Source organism: Neopelma chrysocephalum, unplaced genomic scaffold (genome assembly GCF_003984885.1).
Source record: "Neopelma chrysocephalum unplaced genomic scaffold, ASM398488v2 Primary Assembly neopelma1_63, whole genome shotgun sequence".
Classification (NCBI taxonomy): Eukaryota; Metazoa; Chordata; class Aves; order Passeriformes; family Pipridae; genus Neopelma; species Neopelma chrysocephalum.
The window spans coordinates 2008179-2030048 of NW_020897720.1; the positions used below are offsets into that span (position 1 = coordinate 2008179).

The 21870-nt window shown below is 38.1% G+C and overlaps 1 protein-coding gene across 16 annotated transcripts in view; it reads right to left on the reverse strand.

Moving 5' to 3' along the window:
* Positions 1–21870, reverse strand: part of TENM2 (teneurin transmembrane protein 2) — a 643539-nt gene that overhangs the window by 65804 nt on the left and 555865 nt on the right. For 12 of the 16 annotated variants that reach the window (XM_027682931.1, XM_027682927.1, XM_027682925.1 and 9 more), the window contains 3 exons: positions 19124–19318; positions 13575–13775; positions 11729–11941 (listed from right to left, as the gene is read on the reverse strand). In XM_027682931.1, the coding sequence (XP_027538732.1) occupies positions 11729–11941; positions 13575–13775; positions 19124–19318 (609 nt within the window). The remainder of the gene's footprint in view (positions 1–11728; positions 11942–13574; positions 13776–19123; positions 19319–21870) is intronic. The other 4 variants (XM_027682929.1, XM_027682926.1, XM_027682924.1 and 1 more) reach the window with 1 other exon arrangement.

A 21870-nucleotide genomic window follows, 5' to 3' on the forward strand; every position in this document is an offset into this window, starting at 1 on the left:
GGGCCTGACCAATTTTAATTCACTTTTTTTACTGAGCATATAAGCAATCAAAATTCTTATAGAACATCTAACAAAAGATTCCAATGAAGAATCATAAAACTGATAACATCTACAGGCCCCTCTGGATCCGAAGTAAGGAAAGGTAATGCTTACAAATCTATATATATTTCTCATTTCCCCTTCAACCTTTTTGCTACACGTGCAAGAACAACACGGTAGTTTAGGTTTCTGGTCCACAACCATGTCTGTGAGGAATGCTGCAGGAACAAGGAATGCTGCAGGAACAAGGAATGCTGCAGGAACAAGGAGTGCAGAGCCATTTACACAGGTTTTACACCGTCTGTAGTGTAACACTCAGTATTTCCATCAAGTGACTGTTGCCTGTTCAGCCTTCACAAGGAGTGACCTTGACTCTGATAATCCATTCTCTAAACATGGAAGACTTTCTCTCTTCTAAATCAATAGTTCTGACTTATTTTGGAAAAAGACCCCAAGGTTCAAACATTCACAGGGCACAAGGAAGATATTTATGGACTGGCTCCATGATAAAGAATCAATTAATAACGATCCAAGGGAGGCAGTAACAAAAAAGCAATTTTACCCCTAGTTTCCAAAGAAGCTAAGAAAAGATGAACTGCACCTAAAAATCTGTGCCACTATGCTCCCCCCAACCCCAATTCAACTATCTATTAGCAATGCTGCATGGAAGCAATGTTGACCTTTCTTTCAGAACCCTAAAAAACTCCTATGCAGTGATTTAAGTACAAAACATCCTTTCAATTTTTTTTTTAAACAAAATAAGGCATGTTGCCACTGCTTTTTATGTACTGCTATCAAATTACTCTAAAAAAAATCTGAATTAATCAGAATCTGCAAACATTTTAACAAAGTCACATTGCACCTTCACTTTTCAGCAGTAAATAATGATCCATGGCTTCCTGCTTTCAGTAATACTTTTCTGGTTCAAATGCAAGTGATTCTGAGTAAAAAAAATAGGGAGAAACACCCATCTTCTTCTTCTATAACTGCTTAATTCTGAGCACACTACCTTCCATTGTAAGACTGCATGCTATAATGCTAATTCCTCTACTAATTTCAGAGAGAAGTGATCTGTAACCCAGCATATACACATTTTGCCTTGTTTTATTAAATGGAAAGCAAAGCAGTCAGATCAGTTTATATTTAAACTGTGTTGAAAAGTGGATGGCTACATGCTATATTAGGGACCGAGTTCTACTCTCTGGTATTCCCAGTGCTTAAAACAAAAAGTCAGTTCTCTCATCTGAACTAATGTGTCTCTGGTTTTAGGAGAATCAGCATCTTCTGGGACGTTTAGGGGTTTGTGTTTGTGCATGCTGAATTTACAAAAACAGCTTCAGTTCCATTCTTGAGGAACTCATTCCACAAGAAACTCAGCAATTCCTTTTGATTCCTAACAATTGGAAAATCACAGTATTTGAAGCAGAGATCAATAAATCACCATGCTCTTCTTGCAAAAAATGCTATTGCTTAACTGGTATTTTTTTTCTTTGCTAATTTGTGCTTTTGGATAATTGTCCTCTTAGTATTGCTTGTAGCCTCAAATCACAACCTAGCAAACCAGTAATATTTTTCACTATAAACCGATTTAGTTTTTAATTAAAAAGAATGTTTTTAATCACAATTACACCATTATATTTATTTCTTAGCTACCAAAGCTATTATCCCTACTAATTCTCTTCAGAGCAGGGACTGCATCTTGATGCACTGTGGTTCTTCAGCTCAGTTGCTCAGTGCTCTGAAAAACTATTTGAAGGCAAATTAAAACATATGTGGTCTAGATGCACTATGAATCTTACTTATTTTTCACACTCTTGAATAACTTTAACCTTTCAACATCTACCTAAAAAAAAATCTTATCTGAAATTTTACACTTAAGCAGAATGAATACAGAAGAGATTCATCTTTACATGGATTCCTATAAAAATACACTAAAATGGTAGAAGTGTAAATGCTTTTCAATTATATGAATGATTAACTATGAGCTCATGTAGTTTAGTCATGCCAAAACAGTTAAAGAAGAAATACCTAAACCTTTCCTTGCAGCTATTTTGTTGATATCTTATTTGACAGCTTTTTAAATGCAGGCCACACTCTATCAATGCCGAGTTGATCAACCTGCTCCACACTGGACTGTTAAAAACTGTGAATAGAAACTAAAACCACAGTGGGATTAGGAAAAAACCATAAACCCTGACGCTGGTGGGTTGTTTGTCAGAATTACAGCTCCCTAGTTGCAGACTGGAGGAAACCCACAGCCTTTTAAGAGGCATTCTGCAATGGAGAAATTACAAATGAGGTGGGTAGGACTTGGGTGCTGTCACACAAACCATGTTTGAGAGAACCCAGAGACTGTTTTACATTTGAACATCTGGGACTCGCTGCACGGCTCCCAATAACCAGTGAGACAGCACAAGAAAAGGCAACACATCCCAGATGTTAGACATCAGTCATGGGCCATAGAACTGGCACATTACAGTAAGGCAGGAGTGAAAATATCTTTTAAGTGCAGTAGAATGAGAGGCAGAAAAGCTTTGCATGGATAAGCAGACAGCTATGTCTCCTCTGCCTAAATTTTCATGAGGGATAATGCTCTGATCCGTGTCACACTGAAGTCTTTGTGGAAGCAAAGTTGCTACTTTTCCATGAAAACTGCTTAACTGTTTAAGAGAGGTACTTGTTTGGAGCGAAATATTTAAATTAAGCGTGTAGCACGCAGTGCTAAGGGTCAGCTCTCAGATTTGAAAATCTTCAGGGAACAGCTGGGCCATGAATCCTTTTTGCTCTAATCCTGTTACTGAATGAAGAGGGAATGACAACAAACACAGTAACCTTAATTTCTTGTGTCCTGCTTTTCCCTGTGGCTTTCAGTATGACTGTGAGCTGCTGGTAGATTAATGAGACACCAGTATTGCTCTGTCTCCATCTATCCCAGCATGGATGTGTTTTGAAGACAACTGACAGGCTGAGATGGAGAGTTATGTGTCAATCAGTATTATATCACTGGAAACACTACAGGAGTATGTGCTGGAAATTGTAGAAATCTACAGTTACTTACAATTTCTTGTCAGCTACAAATCAGGTAACAGTGACCTCAATATTACTATAATTATTTGCACTTTCAACATACAGAGGTGAACCACAACACATGGAGCACAACATCAGGCCTAAATGCCTTTAAGAACAATCAAGTTTGTATTTAGCTCTTACATTTCAGTAACCCAAAGTATGTTTGGAATTTCTTTGGGGAAATTAGATATACTACATTATACGATGACTTCTGTTGGACAGCAAGCTCTGCTTCTTTTTATATGTATAGAAAAACTATATCTGAACTGAAATAGGCTGAGGCTACCTACAGGAATAATCTCCAGAAGCAATGTTATCCTAATGAGCATTTCATAAGCAGCTCAGAATAGGGATTGAAAGAAAGAAAGAACGAGAGGAAAGAGTTGGATAACATAAATTTTGTAAAAACTTTCTTCAATAGGAATGGCTCATGATACCTCATAACTTGTGCTCTGAACAAGTCCCCATATTCATTCCTTAAGATCTTTTAAAAAACTGTCTAAGTAAGGGCTTTTAGTGAAAGAAGGACGTATCAATATTCAGCATCAGTGTGTATTCATCCTCAGCGAGCAGTTACTGCCTAAGAGAGAGCTGACAGCTTAAAGAGAAGCCTTTCAATGGTTTCGTTTTTCCCTGAAGCCCTAAATAGATCACACAGCAAAATCCTGAACTGACACTTCAGAGGTGCTACAGAGACCATTTTTTCCTTTTTATTTCTGACATTAATATTTTTAATACAACATTAAACTAAGAAAATATTGAGTAGAGAATTTCAAAAGCATCAAATATCTTAGGAAGACAAGTCTCTAACTTCTCATGCATCCTACCATTAATTTGATGCTAAATTGGCAAGAAGCTGAAAAGGTAAAGCTTTGCACCTGAATTGTTATTCCATAGAGATTGCAGCAGTCAGGTAAAACACATTTGGCTTTATTTGCATCTTCAAGCACGAAAGATTATGTGAAACTGATGCTGAAGATGCAAAGATTATACCTTGAGAATGCATAGGCAAGAATGCAAGTGATCAAGGAAAAGGCATCTCTAACAAGAACACAAACAGCAGGCCTCAAAAGGATGGGCAGGTATTGTTCTCTTTTGTATTTCTTTCTTAGGAAGTATAAATATTACATATATGTATATACATATATATCTCTCAAGATCTGGTACTACCTTTCTACCTCTACACAATCCATGTCACTGACCTCTCACAAGCATTCCCATGCCTTTGTTGTTTTGTATCCAGCAACACCATGTAATTCACTCACTTGCTGAAGCTCGGTTTGACACCACAGGGTGCAAAATAACACAGAAAATATTATCTGCAGGAGAAGAGAAGATTGTCTGACGCTGGGAATACTCCTGTGAACAGGAAAATCAGCTCTGCCCTTTCAAAAGTTAGATCAGCTCCTTGATTGATTGCCCTTCCCCTCTTTTTGTGGTCTTTTAAGAGTTCAAGAATTGGCCAGAAAATCAATATAACTCATGTAGAAGCCCCTCCAAAAGGAGAAAAAAAGAAATGTGGTTTGGTTTGGGAAGCTATTCACCAGTATCTGCTGGGTGCATCTTTGAAGTACTAGACATAATGCAGGAAGTTTTGCTGAAAACACACTCATTAAATTTTTTAGGTTAGGAAGGGAAGAAATAAGGTCATGTTCTGCAAATATCCTATAAAAAGAGAGAGAAAAGAGCCACTCAAGTGTTCTGACACTGCACTCTGACATATTTCAATCATTTACAGGAAGCCCTCAGCAAAGAATGCAAACAGGAAAGTTCTTCCTCATGAATAAGCTTGCCTTTCAGCCAAAAAAGATCCCCAGCTGCCCCGTGTAAATTCTGCAAATGAAAAGGATTTCTGTTTCTAAACTCCCTGAAAGTCAAACCACTCTCACTATATACAAATCTCTAGATAGAATATATTTCCTTACAAATACACATAATCAGCTTATGATAGAGTAAGTGGATGCATCTCGTACTTCTGGATTCCTTAGTGCTACAGAAACTGTTCAGAAAGTTTACTCATCCCTGATCCACAGAGTAGCCAAGTACATTTCAGCAGGAATTTGCAAACTTACAAACCAGAAACCAAAATCCCAAGCAAGTGCTATCTACATAGTGCAATCTGGGGACTTCAGGGCCAAGATCTTTTATTCAGGAGTTTTGGAGGTGAAATAAAAGATGACACATTTACAAAACAAAGCACCTCGACAGCAAATGTAGCTGGGATAGATAAGAAGAAATTTATTTAGCAGGACCTTTCACCTTTACTGAAGCACAGAGATGCTGGACTAAATGACCATTTGTCTGAGTGACTGGTACGTTTGTTTGGGTTATAAAATGATATAACATACGTGACCTAAATACCACTTTATTAGGGAAACTTCTACCTTTTGAGTCTCTCCACGCTCGCACGATGGAAATGAAAATGTGAGTGATGTGCAGAGAATGACAGAAATGGTTGAGAATCTCTGAATTTGCCTCAGGAGGTACCTGCTGCTCCTCTGTTTTGCTGAACAGACACAGGGGGGAACCACCCTACAACACTCCAGTGAAAGCCTGACACCTAAAAGGCTGTATCACAGGTGTGCTTACCCAGGAACCTGCTACCAGCTGTAAAAAGAGTGGGATAATTGTATCACCCAGGTGATGAACCGGAATCTGCAGGTACAGAAACAGCCAATATCTCTAACATTTCTGGTCATGTCATCATATATATTTCCAACATATTTCTGTACCAACAGTAATGAAAAGTGGTCATGACCCAAATATTCTACACATTTTTCAAATAAAATGAAAAAATGTGTTCCTCCCTCCACAGAGCATGCAATCTAAATTCCTGTCATCCTCGCTAGAGATTTTTTTTATGCCTTGATAGGTTATAAACTGTTACAGATTAATTTTAAGTTAGAAGTGCATTGGAGAAGTCTAATATATCTAGCTCCTTCTAAATTGCTCTTTGTCAGATACGATGGCTTTCCACTGCCTCCTCCCACACACTTTCCATCTCTCCTGAAAATTGCCTCATCTTTGAATCATTACCGTGGTAATTACAACAAGAGAAATCAGTAGTAGAAGAAAAAAAAATCTTTGACACAAAGAGCATTATCATGGGACAAAAATATCTTGCTATATCCAAAGATAACACAATGCTGCATTATTAATGCTCCTATCGATTATTGACTTCATGATAAGGTAAATAACTAAATCTTTACACTTTACTTGTGGTTTTCCTTCCGGTTGACAGAAAATATAAACATGACTAAAAGCTGGAAAGGGCAGAGTCATCCCAAAACACTTGGAAGGGGGAAATTTTTACTACACTTTATTTTTTAGTAAAACCAGAGGTGGAATAATATTCACCAAGTGTTCACCTGGGTGAGTCTTCGTGCTTTAAAGAGAGAGCATTGAAAGTATTTACCTGCTGGGTGTAAATTTGTTTGGATCTTTCAGAGTGGCTCAATATCCACATTGACAAACCCATTGTTCTGCAAATACAGAACACACAGATTAGCCTTCTTAGGTGAGTAAATGATCGATTCTACTTCCAAGAGTAGCCTTAGATTCTTAAAGGCAATGAAAGTACAAATCCTAACACAGACCATTATAAAATAAATTCCTTAGAAGGAATGATTCCTTTTAAGCTCATTTAAAACGAGACTGGAAGGGAATTCATACAGTTCACTGACTTTCTAGTGAGCTCACTGCCCCATGGCAGGATGAATCACCTCTCTGCTGTTCCTGACAGATGTTTGTCTAAATACTTGTTAAAAGCTGTATTGAAGAGGAGTTCACAACCTGCTTGGACAAACAACCTCAATTTTTCATTTCTGTTACATGGTTTTTCCCAACACCTAACACAAATATCCTGTACTGTAACTTAAACTTCTCAATCCTGGACACAGAATCCTTTCTTTCGGCTGAAAATTTTATCTGAAAATTTTAGGTTATTTCCCACCATGTAGGTGACAGAATCCTGGTTCTTTCCAATCTTTCCTCTTTACTCAAGGTCCTGAAAACACAGAAGATAAGATAAAGGGCTAAGAGAGATTCCCAAATCCCTTATTTACAGAGGAACATGTCCTACAATTTTGATGGTTTTAGTACAGGGGCCAAGGACTTACTGGGGGAAAGAGAGTGGCAGATCCCCAGCTCTGGAGTTAGATTTCCAAAAGCAGTACCAAGGCCAGGATTTATGGTTGGACTCAAGGATCTTAGAAGTCTTTTCCAACCTGAAGGAACCTAAGCAGGGTCTGCAGAGATGCACATCACCTGGTTGTGTTGGGTCTAGCAGGGAGGCAGGTGGAGGTTCAGCTTCGACGCCTGTACCAGGGAGCAAAGCTCATTTGCAGTGAAAAATAAAAAAAGGAACAGAAAATATAAGAACTCTCTGGATCAAAACCTGCTATAGACAATTCTTATTATCAAATAGCCTTGAGTACAGTCTTTCCCCACTATCTGTCTGAAAGGGAATGCTTAACCTACATCTTATGTAGGACGTGAGCAGACAAGAGCAAAGCTTGGGAATACAACAGACAACCACAAAGAAAACCTCTTATATCACCTTCTGGTGAGAGCTCACCTTAAATGATACATTTTCAGACTTCTAAATTTTACTTGTAAATGGTGAGGATTAAATCCTGATTTCACTGGTCTCACAGTGAGATTTTTACCAATAACTTAATAAGGGTCACATTTCATGCTGGAGGGATATGAATTACAGATGGAATTACACTTTTTAAATGATATTTCTGACTGTTTCATAAGATCTCCATATATATCACCCTGTCTTTGGAATACTATCTTGACAGTTTATACACAGAACACTGTCTGCAACCGTTTAAAAAACGGCTTTAAACATCCAAATATTATTTTCAGTGAAAGCAACAGATCTGTTTTTTAACAACACTCAGATGATTCAAGGAAAAGCTAAATCCTCCATCTTAAATTTCTGTCATGCAATTGGTTTGAGATTAACAACTCCTATACCTTAGTCTTTCACTTTGTTATTAGTTTTCCAATATTTTTTTCCTCATCTAGATTACCCTCTATTATTTAGTTATAACTTCCTCCATAATTGCAATCAATGAATAGTAATCACTTAATAAACATATCCTGACAGGTCTATTTTTGCACTGGGAAAAGATTAATTTTCTTTATCACCACTCCAGTAAGCAATTTTTTTTTCCTTGCCTGAAGTAGCAAAGTGAGCTGCAGTTCTGCTCGGCTACGTACAGGCAGCTGAGCAAGACCAGACACCCCTCCTTTCAATTTTATATTATTTGGATATAGATTTAGCAAAATCTGTGTAACTTGGAACATGCATTCATTTTGATTTGCATTCATTCTTATATATTATAGTACTGCACACAGGTAAAAGCTGCTTTGCACAAACAGTTTGTTAACACTGCTGTGCTGCGAGGCTTTTCAGAGTGCTTTGCTTAAAACCAGCTAATGCAGAGAGAAACTGCACTTCTGGTAAAATTTTTGAGCTTAGATACTCAACATGGAAATGCCAAAGAGTGTGAATTCTGTCAAGTATCTGTTAAAGCCTAATTTGATATTAAATAGAATAACATATCCTGAGTCAACTTGGATACCTGCAGGTTGCTATGATGATTTCTTTTCTACCGCCATGTAAATATAGCACATGAAGCTGGTAAAGAAACCCAAACAAATGCATTTTGGTTTGTATGTAGAAACCTGCTTTTCTTTCTCACAAGTCAAATCTATTTGTTCTAAGTGGGCCTGGCCTAAAGTCACTGGAATCACAGCAAGTTTTTCTGCTGACTTCATTTCAGACTAGGTGAAGCAAAAAGGGGAAATTCAGAGGAAATAACCTCTCCTATGGGATTCACATTTTTCTGCTTGAAGTCCATATGGAGAAACTCTCAAATGTCCTGTGAGGTAAGCCAGTGCTCCTGAAGAACTAACAAGGGTATTCAAAAATACAAACTGTGAACAAGGATGGGAGAGATTCACCCTCAGCTCCTTTGCTGTCTTACTCTGGTCTGGCCTGGCTTTGCCTTAGGACAAACAGACTGTGCAGTTTGCAGGTACCTTCCAAAAAGAACTAAATCATGGCTTTGGATTAACAAAATGAAATAAAATAATTTTTAAAAAATCAAGGTTTTAACACATCAAAAATGCATTCCTGAATATTATCTTTTTAGGGGAACCCTCCTCAGTGAGTAATCCTGACATTAAATGGTGTGTCAAACTTTCAGTTGAAGGCGAAACCGTAAGACAGAGCTTGAAACGAAAGTGAGTTTCCATAAAATGTAAGTGCACTTCAGTTCTTCACACTAACTCTTGAACAACTCATCCTTGTACCAAAGTATCAATTCACTCTAAGGACAAATTTTCCAGTGGTAACTTCTGGCATTTTTCATACCAACACTGACAAAAATCAGCTTTACCATCCTCATCCTCTGAACTCTCCCTGTGTGTCAGTCCCACATAACACAAACCAGGGGGGTCATGCTGAGCTGTCCCTCTGAACTGAATCCCAGTCCTGCTCTGTGCTTTTGTAAATGGCCTCAGGATATGATCCTATGAAAATTCTTACTAATACAGGCTTATCACAAGAATATATATCTGTCTACCAACAACAGACAACTTAGGGCTGCACTAATCTGATACATCACAACTAGGAGGACACACCTAAATTCTTGGCACCAGTCTCATCCTTGCCACAGGCACAACCACATTAAGCTTCAAGGATATCTTTCTAACACACACCAAACAAAAGAAGCTTATGCATATTTTAATCACTTTAGAAGTATCACCCTTCCTCTGGAAAGAATTGATTACATATATGAGTAATAGGGAAGATATTTAGTTCAAAGCTCTGAAAATTAGACTTAAAAATCTCACTTCAGAGTTCACCAGTTCAGCTTGCAATTTTCAGCATACTTCTGAGATCCTGGTAAAAGGCATCTTTTTGTCTGCACAGTAATGAATACTTTACATACATTAATTACTTCTAAACATAGGCATATTACTAAGAGATTATAAAGCAAAACAAATTTTGCACAAAGCATGAACTTTTAAAATAAGCAACTATTACAGAATTTAATGAAAAAAAGATATATTAGGCATTTTGTAAACAACTGAGAAGCACTTAATATGAAAACAAAATGCCTGGATTAATCTAGCAGAGGTGTGTTGATATGATGGAAGTCTGAAAGCAATTATGAAAGAACACTCTGCATCTGTGCTGGTCACAAAGTGTTCAGTCATAAAAGCTTTGATTTAAATCATATTAGCATAGTGTAGCAAAGCATGCAGCACCACAACATCAAAGGATATGCCCCAAAAAGATGTATCAATTGTTATTTTTTTTCTCCAATAAAAGTATACTTTTAGTTTCCAACTCATGTGTTTATGATTTGTATATCCAGGGAGAAATCAGAGGGGAATGAAAAAGAAAAACAGCTTGAGGGATGCAAGAATCTTACCACACTTTTAAGTAAAGAAATAACAATTCACTTGTAATAAGACTGTCCCATTAAGGTCCCTGATTGCTATTAAAATCTCAATTGACCTACTCTTTTCTTTGTTAAATTTACCACCTTAAGATAATAAAACCAGCATGACTTTGGATTAGGACTCAGTAGGTTTCTTTTAAGGTATACCTCACAGTCCTCCAAAAATGTTCTGGAGAAAAGCACCCTTGCCTGAACCTCGCATTGACTCAGCAGCTGGATACTCTTGTTCCAGATAAATTTGCTCAGACTTTTCAGAGGGGATGTGATCACGTAGAATTTCCCATTTTTGATTTTGGCATAGAGAAAATAACAATTTTCCCCTTTGTTTTGGGTAACTTTTCAAAATAATCCAAATAGACTGCTGGACTGCTTGTAGAGACAAAATAAAGAACTTCATTTAGGAGCAATTAATTCCTCTTCAGAATAAATTTTCTAGCACGGTGGTTGAGAGGGTAGAACATCACTGCCTTGTGTAAGTGTAACCCTTTTGAACTTCTCAGGTTGAGACATCACAGCTGAGATGGAGCCATGTTGGTCATGGCCCTCTGCATGATGCCAGTGCTGCCCTGAGCCGCAGGATATTAGGGAAGGGGACAGCAGGATGCTGCAGTGCCCACAGGGCCCTCCCACACTGGCACTGTCTGTGTGCAAACACCATTCCCACTGTCACTGCACAGGAGAAATCCAGGCAGCTATTCCTGTGCCACCAGGAACACTTAATCCTCCACCACTTGACCCCTGCTCTGGGTGGGGTTGGTGGGGATGTGTTTCAGGTGTGATGTACAACAGTAGGAGAGCACGGATGCATCAGACCAGGAAATTAAAAGAGGTGCCATTCACACAAAGGAATATTTAGCTAAGTTTGAAAATCTTGGCTTGGATGATACCAAGATGAACCATTTGTTACATCTTCATTTACTAATGTTCACTTGCTGTGGAATTTGTTGTTTGGTTGGTTTTTTTAATCTCGACAAATAATTTTGTTACTGATTTTAAATGATTCCAAGAGCTCATCTGCATTTCACCCAAGAAACTCTGAGTCAGAGTTCAGCACTAGGGTCCTTAAGGGAACAGCCCATTACAATACACGACAGTAACTATGTTTCTACGATTTATGAAAAGAAAGCAATATGTGCCTGTTTCGGTGCCTGTCGTTTGCCTACCAATGGTGCAGTGCTCCCCATTCCAGCCCTCTCTGCATTCACACTTCCCATCTTTACAAGTTCCGTGCTCCGTGCAGCGGGGGTGACACACGCGCTGGTCACAGGCCACTCCCGTCCACCCTTCCTCGCAGCGACACGCTCCGCCCATGCACACCCCGTGGGTGCCACAGTCCACAGAACACACTTCTAGGAGAGAAAAGAAGGAATAACAAACTGATTTGCAGGGGAAAAAAAAACAACCACGAAACAAAACCAACACCGACTGGAATTGCAGCGGGTACTTCGGTGGCAGCGGCCGAGTCGTGCAGGGAAGGGGAGCAGAACAGACATGCTGCGGCTGCAAACTCAGTGCTGTCAAAAGCTGGTCTGTTCATACTCTGAGGAAAACTGGCATTTACCTTTTGCTTTAAAACTATATCATATTTAAGAGTTGTTTAAAAAAATCTGCTGGACAGACTGCGCTAGAACCGTGTCCTCTATGCAGATAAAAATGAGTTTCAGAGGCAGTGTCCCCAACACTGTCAGCAGCCAGAATGGGAGCAGGCAGCTCTGCTTTACTCAAACCTGGACCTCGGGGGATACATTTCAGTGAAAGATATTGATTTGCTAAGAATGACACTGAAAATCACTCATACAGCAGAGAATGGTGGCAGTTCAGGGTCACTTAGACTCTGGGAGCAATGGGTAAAAGACACTTTCAAAGGAGAGATCTTGGATTCCTACTACATGGTCGCTTGTATGGTGTCTCACTCCCAAAATTTTACTGCTCTCTGTCAGCTGAAGTTGTAGAAAAGCAGAGAGGTCTTTTGCCTCACATATCACCAAAGAAATGGAGAGTAAAACTCTCATTCACAAATTTTTCTGTCTGCTAATCCACGAAGCAGAAAACACACATCTTCATATTAATGTCACTGCTGGGGTGTTCTAAGTGATTAATCTTAGAAAATAACTGAATAAGTGTGAAAAATGCAAATATTATTTTGAGAGTCTTGGTTTTGGCCTACAGCTCCATCTGAAGGTTCAATTTACAATATAAATGTAAAATTCCCAGTATTTTCCCTCCGTCACAAATAGAACATTTGCTGTCTTTTCAAATCTGTATTGTCCTCTTTTGCTTCTTCTGCTAGAATAATCATGTTTTACTACTGTAGCTTTGGTGAGGATGGAAGTTTTAGCTAACACTTTTGTACCTGTTTTTAAGTGTTACTTAACTCTTTTTTAATATATTATAAAACCTTAATATTACATGAACTCGTATAATAAAATATAAATATATATAAAACTTAGTATTATAAAACCAATATTTTTTAAAAACTTATTTTTGAAAAATATATTCTACATACAACTGAAGAGGGAAAAATACCCTTTATTTAAAAAGATATCTTTCTGGTTTGTGATGTTTTTCACAAATGAGTAGCATTTTGATGTGCAGTAAAGCAAACTCCCAAAATAGACCTAAGTGGAGTGTTCTCCATTCTTCAAATGTTATACCCATTTATAAATTATGGATGTTTTTATTTTCATTTACAGATGTGAGGCACTTACGCAACTTTTTTCATTCCAAATGAGACTCAGTGCTAGAATGAAACACGAACTCCTAACCTGCACCCACCTCACCCCCAGCTGGGAGTCCCAAATAATTTCACAAAAAATAGCATCTGAGATGCATACACACTTCTCCCCAACAGAACTAAACAAGATCAAACGTTCCAAAGACATGTTTCTAAACTATTTGCATTTCAAACCTGCAGCAGATATTAACATTTTAACAAAAATAGGAGCAGTACTACAACATATTGCAAGACAATATTTTTCTTACCAACGGAGCAGTCGGGTCCCATCCAGTTGGGATCACAGCTGCAGAGCCCCGTGTCTGACAGGTAGGTGCCATGCCCACTGCACTGGTCTGGGCACTGGGCTCTGGGGAGCTCACAATTCACTCCTCCCCATCCCGGGCTGCAGAGACATTCCCCATTCACACACACTCCGTGGTTGGAGCACGTCGGATCCAAGCAATCCACTGCAGAAGAACGCAAAAACAACGTGGAAAACTGTCAGTTCACACAATATGATGTTTGGAAAACATGCAGGCAAAGTTCTCTGAGAAGTTTGTATCACTGTGACAAATAAAGGAAATTGAGGTAGTTCTTATTAACAACCTGGAGTGAGAACAAGAAAGTGAAGTAATTTATATTTTACATTAATTAAAACAAATAAACCAAGGTTTGACTGAACAATGACAGCTTACTGCAGCAGTGCTGTGGTGGAGAAGCAAAAAGACTTAAAAATAGCATTTAAATATATATAACAAGAGTTTCACATATTAGCCTGGAGACATTCTTCTGAAATACACTGAAGTTCCAATGACTCATGTACTGTACTTAAATTAAAAAGTAAGTTAATAAATTGCAGTTTTAAAGGATTTTTTCCTTTGGAGTATCTTCAGTACTGCTATTGTTACTATTAAAATGCTACAGCATTGTGAGAACAATTATGAGAGCCACTTCAAGTACCTAGAAGTCAAAATACCAGTGGCTTTCAGCTACATTTAGGCTTCTAATCATTCAGGTACTTCTGAATGTTTGATCCATGGTTCATTAATAGCTGAGCTGTGAAACTGAGAGCCCTAGTTACTTCAAACCATATTCTAACCAGCAGCTTATTCCTCTAAAAGAAATAAAAGCAGATACAAACATGGATTTCATATTTTCCTCAATCCAGAAACAACAGAGTAAGAAAGTGAAAAGAGTTAGGACAGAAAATGATGCAATGAAATTTCAGTTGCTATTTCAATCCTGACAAATAAAGGAATGTTATGAGCTGCCTTTCAAATAAACTTTATCAATAAACTTTATGAATTTCCAAATTTTTATCTTATATCATGAATTTGTATAAACACACTGTGCTGCACTGCAAACACCAACATAGAGGCTTCACCAACTGCCTTTTGCTGTGGAATTGAGGGCCAAGGTCAAATTCGTGCCTTAAATAACCTGAATTCATCTCATGACTGGTATATATTAGCTCACAACAACAGGGCCAAGAATGATTGGCATTCTCTCTCACTGTTCCAGGAAGATCTGAGTTTATAATGAAAGTGATTTATCGCTCATCTTTTCCAAATTGATCCTTCTAAATTAAGGCAGAGACATTTTCACTCTACCTGATGGGAACAATACTTGATCTTTCAAATCTCAGCTTTTCTATAAACACAGAGCCTTGTCAAATTATTTTATGTAGTTGCAGAACATTTAAAGTAAGTATATAGATTAGATACAAACAGAGGATTGAGGCAGGCACAGAGATGCAATAACATGAGTTATCAGAATAGTTTTGATTTTAATTCAGATTACAGTAGTACAAGAATAAATTACTGTAAAATTTCTTACAAGATTTTCATTTTAATGATGACACTGGCTATAGTTTTGGGGTTTTTTAAGGTTTAAAGCTTAGCTACTGAGACAAGAAAACACTAAAATGCAATTTCGTATTTATAGGTAAACTAAGATTGTTTTGTGGTTCAGCTCTGATAAAAGTTGATAAATTAATAAATTGTCCTAAAATTATGCAAATGATTGTCCTGTACTGTTAGTCCTTCTTGGTGTTTAACAAAATTATAACCTGTCCAAAGTTTAGAATACATCTTTCATACTATTTCTGTTGAATCCAATAGAACTCAGAGCTGTGACAAAACAATTTGATTGAATAAAGAACATAAAAACTTAGATCAATCTACTTCTAGGATGAAGGCTACTGCCTCCCCTACATTTAGACTATTACATTTTTTTTTAGATCGTGATATTTTAATGGAAAATTTAGAAGGGTGATATGTGTATAACATCATACGTGGCAGGACAGCTACTTTTAGGAGATAATGATAACTCATAATGTACTCTTCTTGTCAAGAATGTATCATCTTCTCAAATGAAAGCACTAATGAAAGGAATGGAGAGCATGTGAAAAATACCACCTTCTGCTACAGAAATTAACAGTCTTTCCTCTATCCTGAATTACAGTGCTCATGCAGCTGAGACTTATTTCCACAGAATAAGCCTATCAATGCCCCTCAGCCTTTATCCTTTGTTCTAGACAAATATACTTTACAGCTGTTTTGTTCTATCATATGGGTAAGTAGCAGCTTTCAAAGTTAAAACTGAGGAGAGTTTTTACTTTGAGCTCCAATCTTGTTCTATTTTAATACCTGCTCTTAAGAGTTATCATCTCGGGCCAGATCCTCTGCTGTTAAAATTAGCATAATGTGATTACCTGCAATAGAACTGCACTGACTTATGCTGCAGAGGTGCTGGCCCTGAGCTGGAGGAGGGTTTACAGTGGTATTTAAGAAGGATTTATAAACGGACTGTCTTTGGTGTTTCAACAAAGGAGAAGGCGCAGGTACGTTAGACTTCCAACTCAGGGCCCCTTGGCAGCTCAGATCATTAGAGCTCATTTAGTACTGGGCCCTCTGTAGATTTGACAAAAAAGGTACTGAAAGCAATTTATATCCTTAAGGACAAAAAAGGAGGTCAAGGAGTTTTCCGAACAATATGTAACCACGAAGTCCCCAAAGAGCCATGAATTACACTCACGAAGTTAAATGTCATTGAAAAATGACTCGACCAGGAAAGCGACAAGAAAACCACCCTTAACTTAACCTAATTTGGTGATTTCACTTGTCTCCCCCCGAAACCAGATTGAATGAAGCCTGGCAAATACTCCACTTCATCTTGTGTGCAAATTTGTTAATAGAACAACAGTGTTTATGCTGCAAAAATTGTGCATCACAAATATTGATTTTGGTGCCACTTTCATTTCAGGTAAATTGTTTGAACAATATGACCATGATGAATATCAGAGATAAAAAGCTATTGGGAAGACAAAAATGCTGACCCACTTGTTCTAATTCAATATCCTAGTTGGAAAATGGCAAATGAATCAACCTTTGCCGTTCCTTTTGGAAGTTCAAATCAATAGAGGAGATTTCATATATTACATTTAACTACACATATCTTATTAGTATCATTCTGCTATTAAAAGGGTAAATTTTTAATTCATGCAAAAACTTGAAATAAAACTAGATGATTAACTAGAGAGACACCACATCATAGTATACCCTTTTTCGTATAGCACTTGGAATTAATGTAAGAAATACGTACAAGAGAACTGGAATTTTAGGGTAGAAACATGATGGTTGTTTTTTATTTATTTTCAAATTAATTTTTCAACTTATTTATTGCCCAATGATATATGCAAAAGGTTATTTCAACCTTTCTTGTCATGTTATTGGCCCCTTCCAAGTTTGCAGCAAATACCTCCTGCCTTTGTAACCCATTTATCTTTTTAAGAAAAAACATCCTTCCAAGAACAGTGTTGATTAAATAATGCATATCCTTTCATCTCAAACAGCAATTCACCTCCCAGAAAACTTAATTGACTGATAATGTTTTGTAGTGGTCCCAGGTTTGGCTGGTGTTAACACAACACCTTTGTTCTATAAACTTTTCTGGAGCTGCAGATGTGTTTGTTTCTCTAGTTTCAAACATTCACCTCAAGATAAACTGAATTAAGCACTACAGGAGCCTATTTCTCTTATAGGAGCCTAAGGAATCCGAGGCATCTGGCCCAGATACACCACAGCTATTCCAGACAACTGAAAGCAGAGAGAGAATTCCATGGAAGTAGCTGGAAATTACCATCAAGGTGAGGGAGGAGCTGCTTGCAAGGTAAAATTCACAGAAATAAGAAAGATCATTTTAGGCCATCTACCATAATCTGGCTAATAATACAAGCATTTTTATAACACAAAACATGATTAAATGTATCAAGCTCAATGAGACCAAGCAAATAATTGCAGTTAGTACCTGAAAGAGAGCTTTTGCACTCCTGAGAATAGACTGGATGTCGTAGAGCAAGTTAAAGACAGTTTTTTTCCCATCTTTGATTTCGATGCAAATGATATTTAAAGCAAGGCATTTTAGATAACTGGAATATCTCCTATAACCTTACACTCAGTGTGAACTGAGAACTATCAGTTCTAAGTAGACAAAAACAACATTACAACATTTTCTGGATATAGTTTGAAATGTAAGCCATTAAAAACAATGGAAAAACTCTTGACAACAAGTGAGTTCTGGATTAAAGCTGTAATAACCAGTGTTGGGAAGCTTTAGTGGAGAGAGGTGACAGGAAAGAACTGAAGCACTTGCAGTGTTGACAGTCCCACTAGTGAGGATCCTTGTGGGTTTTTTTTCTCCTTTTAGCACAGTAAGTTCACTCAGACTAATGCAAGATTTTGTCCTAAAGGTGACAACTGTAGTCCAAAAAATAAACTCCTTAGTGGTTTAAGTCCCCATAGTTTTCTTCCCTTCATTTTCTGATGGGAGAAACAGCTCTTTATTATAGGGTAAGATAAAAATCAATACACGTGGTGGACAGCTCTGCAACCCATTCAGAATATTCCAGAGAGACTCCTTAGTCCTAAAAGCTTGTCATCCCAGTCCTATCACTTTAGTACTCAAGCTGCTTCTCCTTTTGGAGGATTAATGAACTCTGGAATGTCATCATAACATAACATGAACTACTACTGCCCTGAGGATGTGCCAAGGAATGCTGAACTGCCTGTTAGCAACTGTCTGGGGAATTAAATTCCCTTTTAAAATCATACTAATATACTTCAAAAAGAAAAGCAGTCCAATTTATGTTGTGCATTCTAACAGAAAACACTGTGAATACAACCAGGATAGAGCTTAATCTATGACTACATTTTGCAGGGTTATTTTGTTAAATTTGCTCATTCTACACACACAAGGAATTGGACACTTTAAACCTGGAAAGGTTTTCTGCATTTAAAAGACATTTTTTGTTCATGTGTACCTTTCTTAATCCTGTATGATTGCAGCTAACAGGAGTAATTTGCCCTACATTAACTCTGTAAGTCATACAGTTATCTAAGTCTTTCAAATTTGTTTCATGAGCTTCTGTCTTAATAGTGATTGATACGTGTGCTTTGTGTGAAGCCGAAGCTGTACAATTTTGTCTACCACTGCTCCTTTTTCCTCTGCATTTCACACCTAAATTGTTCAGTAAATATAATCCATAAAAAAAGATTTTTCTCTTCACTATTCAACAAAGGAATTATTCAGCTTTACTTGTGGCAGACACTCTTAATGCTGCAAAACAACATATGCAGAAGGCCAGAAGTTTCATCTGAACTTTGATAAATCGGTAAAATTGTGACTACCCTCTTTTACAATAATCTGCTACAGCAGTTTCATGCTTAGATTTTTACTCTGTTCTTTTTCCCCTCCTCATTAAACAATTCCAAAACCCAGAAAACAAACTAACAACACAGAAAATAAACATCCTTACCTTCCTCACAGTTTTCTCCTTTGTAGCCCACGGAACAGACACAGTTCCCTTCGATGCAGGAACCATGACCTCCACATGAGGGATCAATACACTGGCTGATGGGTACATCACATTCTGGACCTTTCCAGCCACTGTAGCATAAGCAGGTGCCTTTGGAGTATTGACCATTGCCACTGCACAGAACCGGGCAGGCAGCTGGAAAAGGGAACGAAAGGAAAACAGCATCCAGGGTCATGCACGTATTCCTGTAAAAGTGCACTAAAAATCCACTGCCAAATAGTTATACATATACTCAAATATGTTAATTTACTGGGAAAAAAAAAAATCTAAGACAATCTGCAGTAGTTCAGTTCTTCGTTTCCCAAAGAAATAATTTGATTACTATCTAATAAAGCACGTTTGGGTTGGGCATTCCAAGAATACAACTCCTATTCTTTATAAACTACTGATGGTGTTTGGGATAACTAATGAGGCAGCATGAACAGATTTGAGTCTGACATTACTCTGCTTTGTTCCTCTACCTAACACTCAATTTTCACAGCTAGCAGAACACAAAACATTCAGTCCCCACAACATTTTATTATATAGCATCTTTCTTCTTTCACAACATTTTTTTTAACGTGATGTCCCCATACTTTTTTAGATCCTTTGACTTTCAATGTAAGAATCTTGAACATAAGCTTTCAGCTACTAGAAATGCCCCTTGCCACCAATATCCCTGGTGAACCTAGTTTCCCCAAATCCCAGAGTGACAGCTTTTACCCTGTGTGTATTGGCAAGAAAGCACCATTATTAACCCCTATCCCTCACCCTCGTGTTATTAAGGGGGTAAGACACATTCTGAGCAAATAGTCATTAATGCAAATGAAGTGAAGCCCATGAATAATAAAGGTAGTTGGCAGGTCTTGGGTGCCAGGAATCAGATGTTGTACATATGCAGAGCAATGGAAAGAAACAAGTGGTTTATTAAAACCCAGCTGCATATAAATGTTACACTAAGGCCTATTCACACTCCTTTATGCCCATGTCTCCCTTGTAAATGTGGCAATCTGTGATCCTCTGCGCCTGTCAAAGACTGGACGTGGTCCCTACCCAGAGAAATGGAAAAAATAACAGAAGAATAACAGAAAATGGGAGTAATGAAGTGAATCTTGGAGAAAAGGTACAGATTTGTGCTCTTCTCTCTGATGCAGTTTGATAAAGACAGAAAAGTGTTTCCCTGTCTTCTCACCCTTCAAAGTAATTAGAAACTAACACCTAGTTTTACAGTGCCAAAAATATACTCAAAAGCGACTATTAATCATTAAAAGGTCCTAATGTCTTCTTGGCTTCTATTATCCCTTTAACCTGGATGATCAAGAAGAACCCAAGTAATTGATTTCCTACAAAGAAATGTGTAATGGTCCAGTTATCCAACTTCTCCACTGTTCAGTCCTGCAACCCTTATTAATCTTAGCTGTCCCATTGATCTGCTGCAAAAACACATTTCAGGATAGATTTTTTCAGGAATTTTCTTATTTGAAATGGGAAAAAATTGATCAGACAAAAATAAATTCGGATTTCTAACCTGAAATGTTAGCTAAAATTTGGAGTGCTGAGAGTTATTTCAATTAAGACTACAGGTTGACGAGCCACATATCACACATATAATCTTTTTTAGCCTATTTTTTCCTGCAGTAAAACAATGAAAAAATCAGTATGCTAGAGTTTGGGGGTTTTTGCTACTGTTCCTATGTCTCAGAGCCATATTATCCATCCTTTGGCGGCAAAAGGACTTCATTCTATTGCAGTCCCGGTGTTCTCTCTCACTATGAGTCTTGTCCAGTTGCTTTCTTACTCACTCCAAAAATGAACACAGATTTGAATAAAATATAATTTCCAGCAGCAACATTTGCATTTCAGATGTGATATATGTTCACAAGTGCTGTACTGAGTTCAGTGAAAAACATTCATGCTGAAGTTCTACTGGTTTTGCTTTTTGCAGCTGGTTTCAGATTTAAGTTTACTGAACCAGCTGGATTGAAATACCATACAGACAAATATCCATTATGTCCACACTGCACTCCAGGACAGCCTGCTTTACATCTTTTTTGCATGGCATCATCAAACACCCTTCCATGATATTACCACGTGCTGAACTAGTAGCAACCTGCATGCTGTGTGACTATTCCTTCTGCCTGCAGGTATCACAGCTGGAGCCTGGCTCAGTTCCCCAGGGTTCACAGCCCTTCACTGCCCGGGTGTGCTGCTCCTCCTGCAAGTCACACAGGCGAGCCAGGAAGAAAGGGATCAACCTGGCACCACTTCCACTTTTCAGGCACAAAGACCTGGGGGCACAAACAATTCCTTTGTCCATAACTCTCGTCTGGGCTGACATTAATAGGTTTTCCCAAATCACTGTAAGAACTGCAGTCACTTCTTCCTGCCCTCTTTATTTGCCACGATGAAGAGGATCTGGTGGCAAGGGATGAAAAGGCAGCCTGTCCTGAAGACCTGCAGTAATCATGAGTGGCCAGTTCCTTGGTGCCATCTTGCACACCCTGACAGATTGTAGAGACCCTGGCCCTTTATTTGGGCCTTATTTAAACACAAAAATCTCTCTCTCTAGAACAAGGCAATGAGGTGGTTAACCCTGCAGTCCCTCTGTTCAAGGCCCCCACAGAAGGAAGTGAGATTGTTATTCTGGTTCCAAGCCATTGCAGAGACTCAGAGCTGTCATTACTGATGGTTGCTCAGTGTGGATTCTC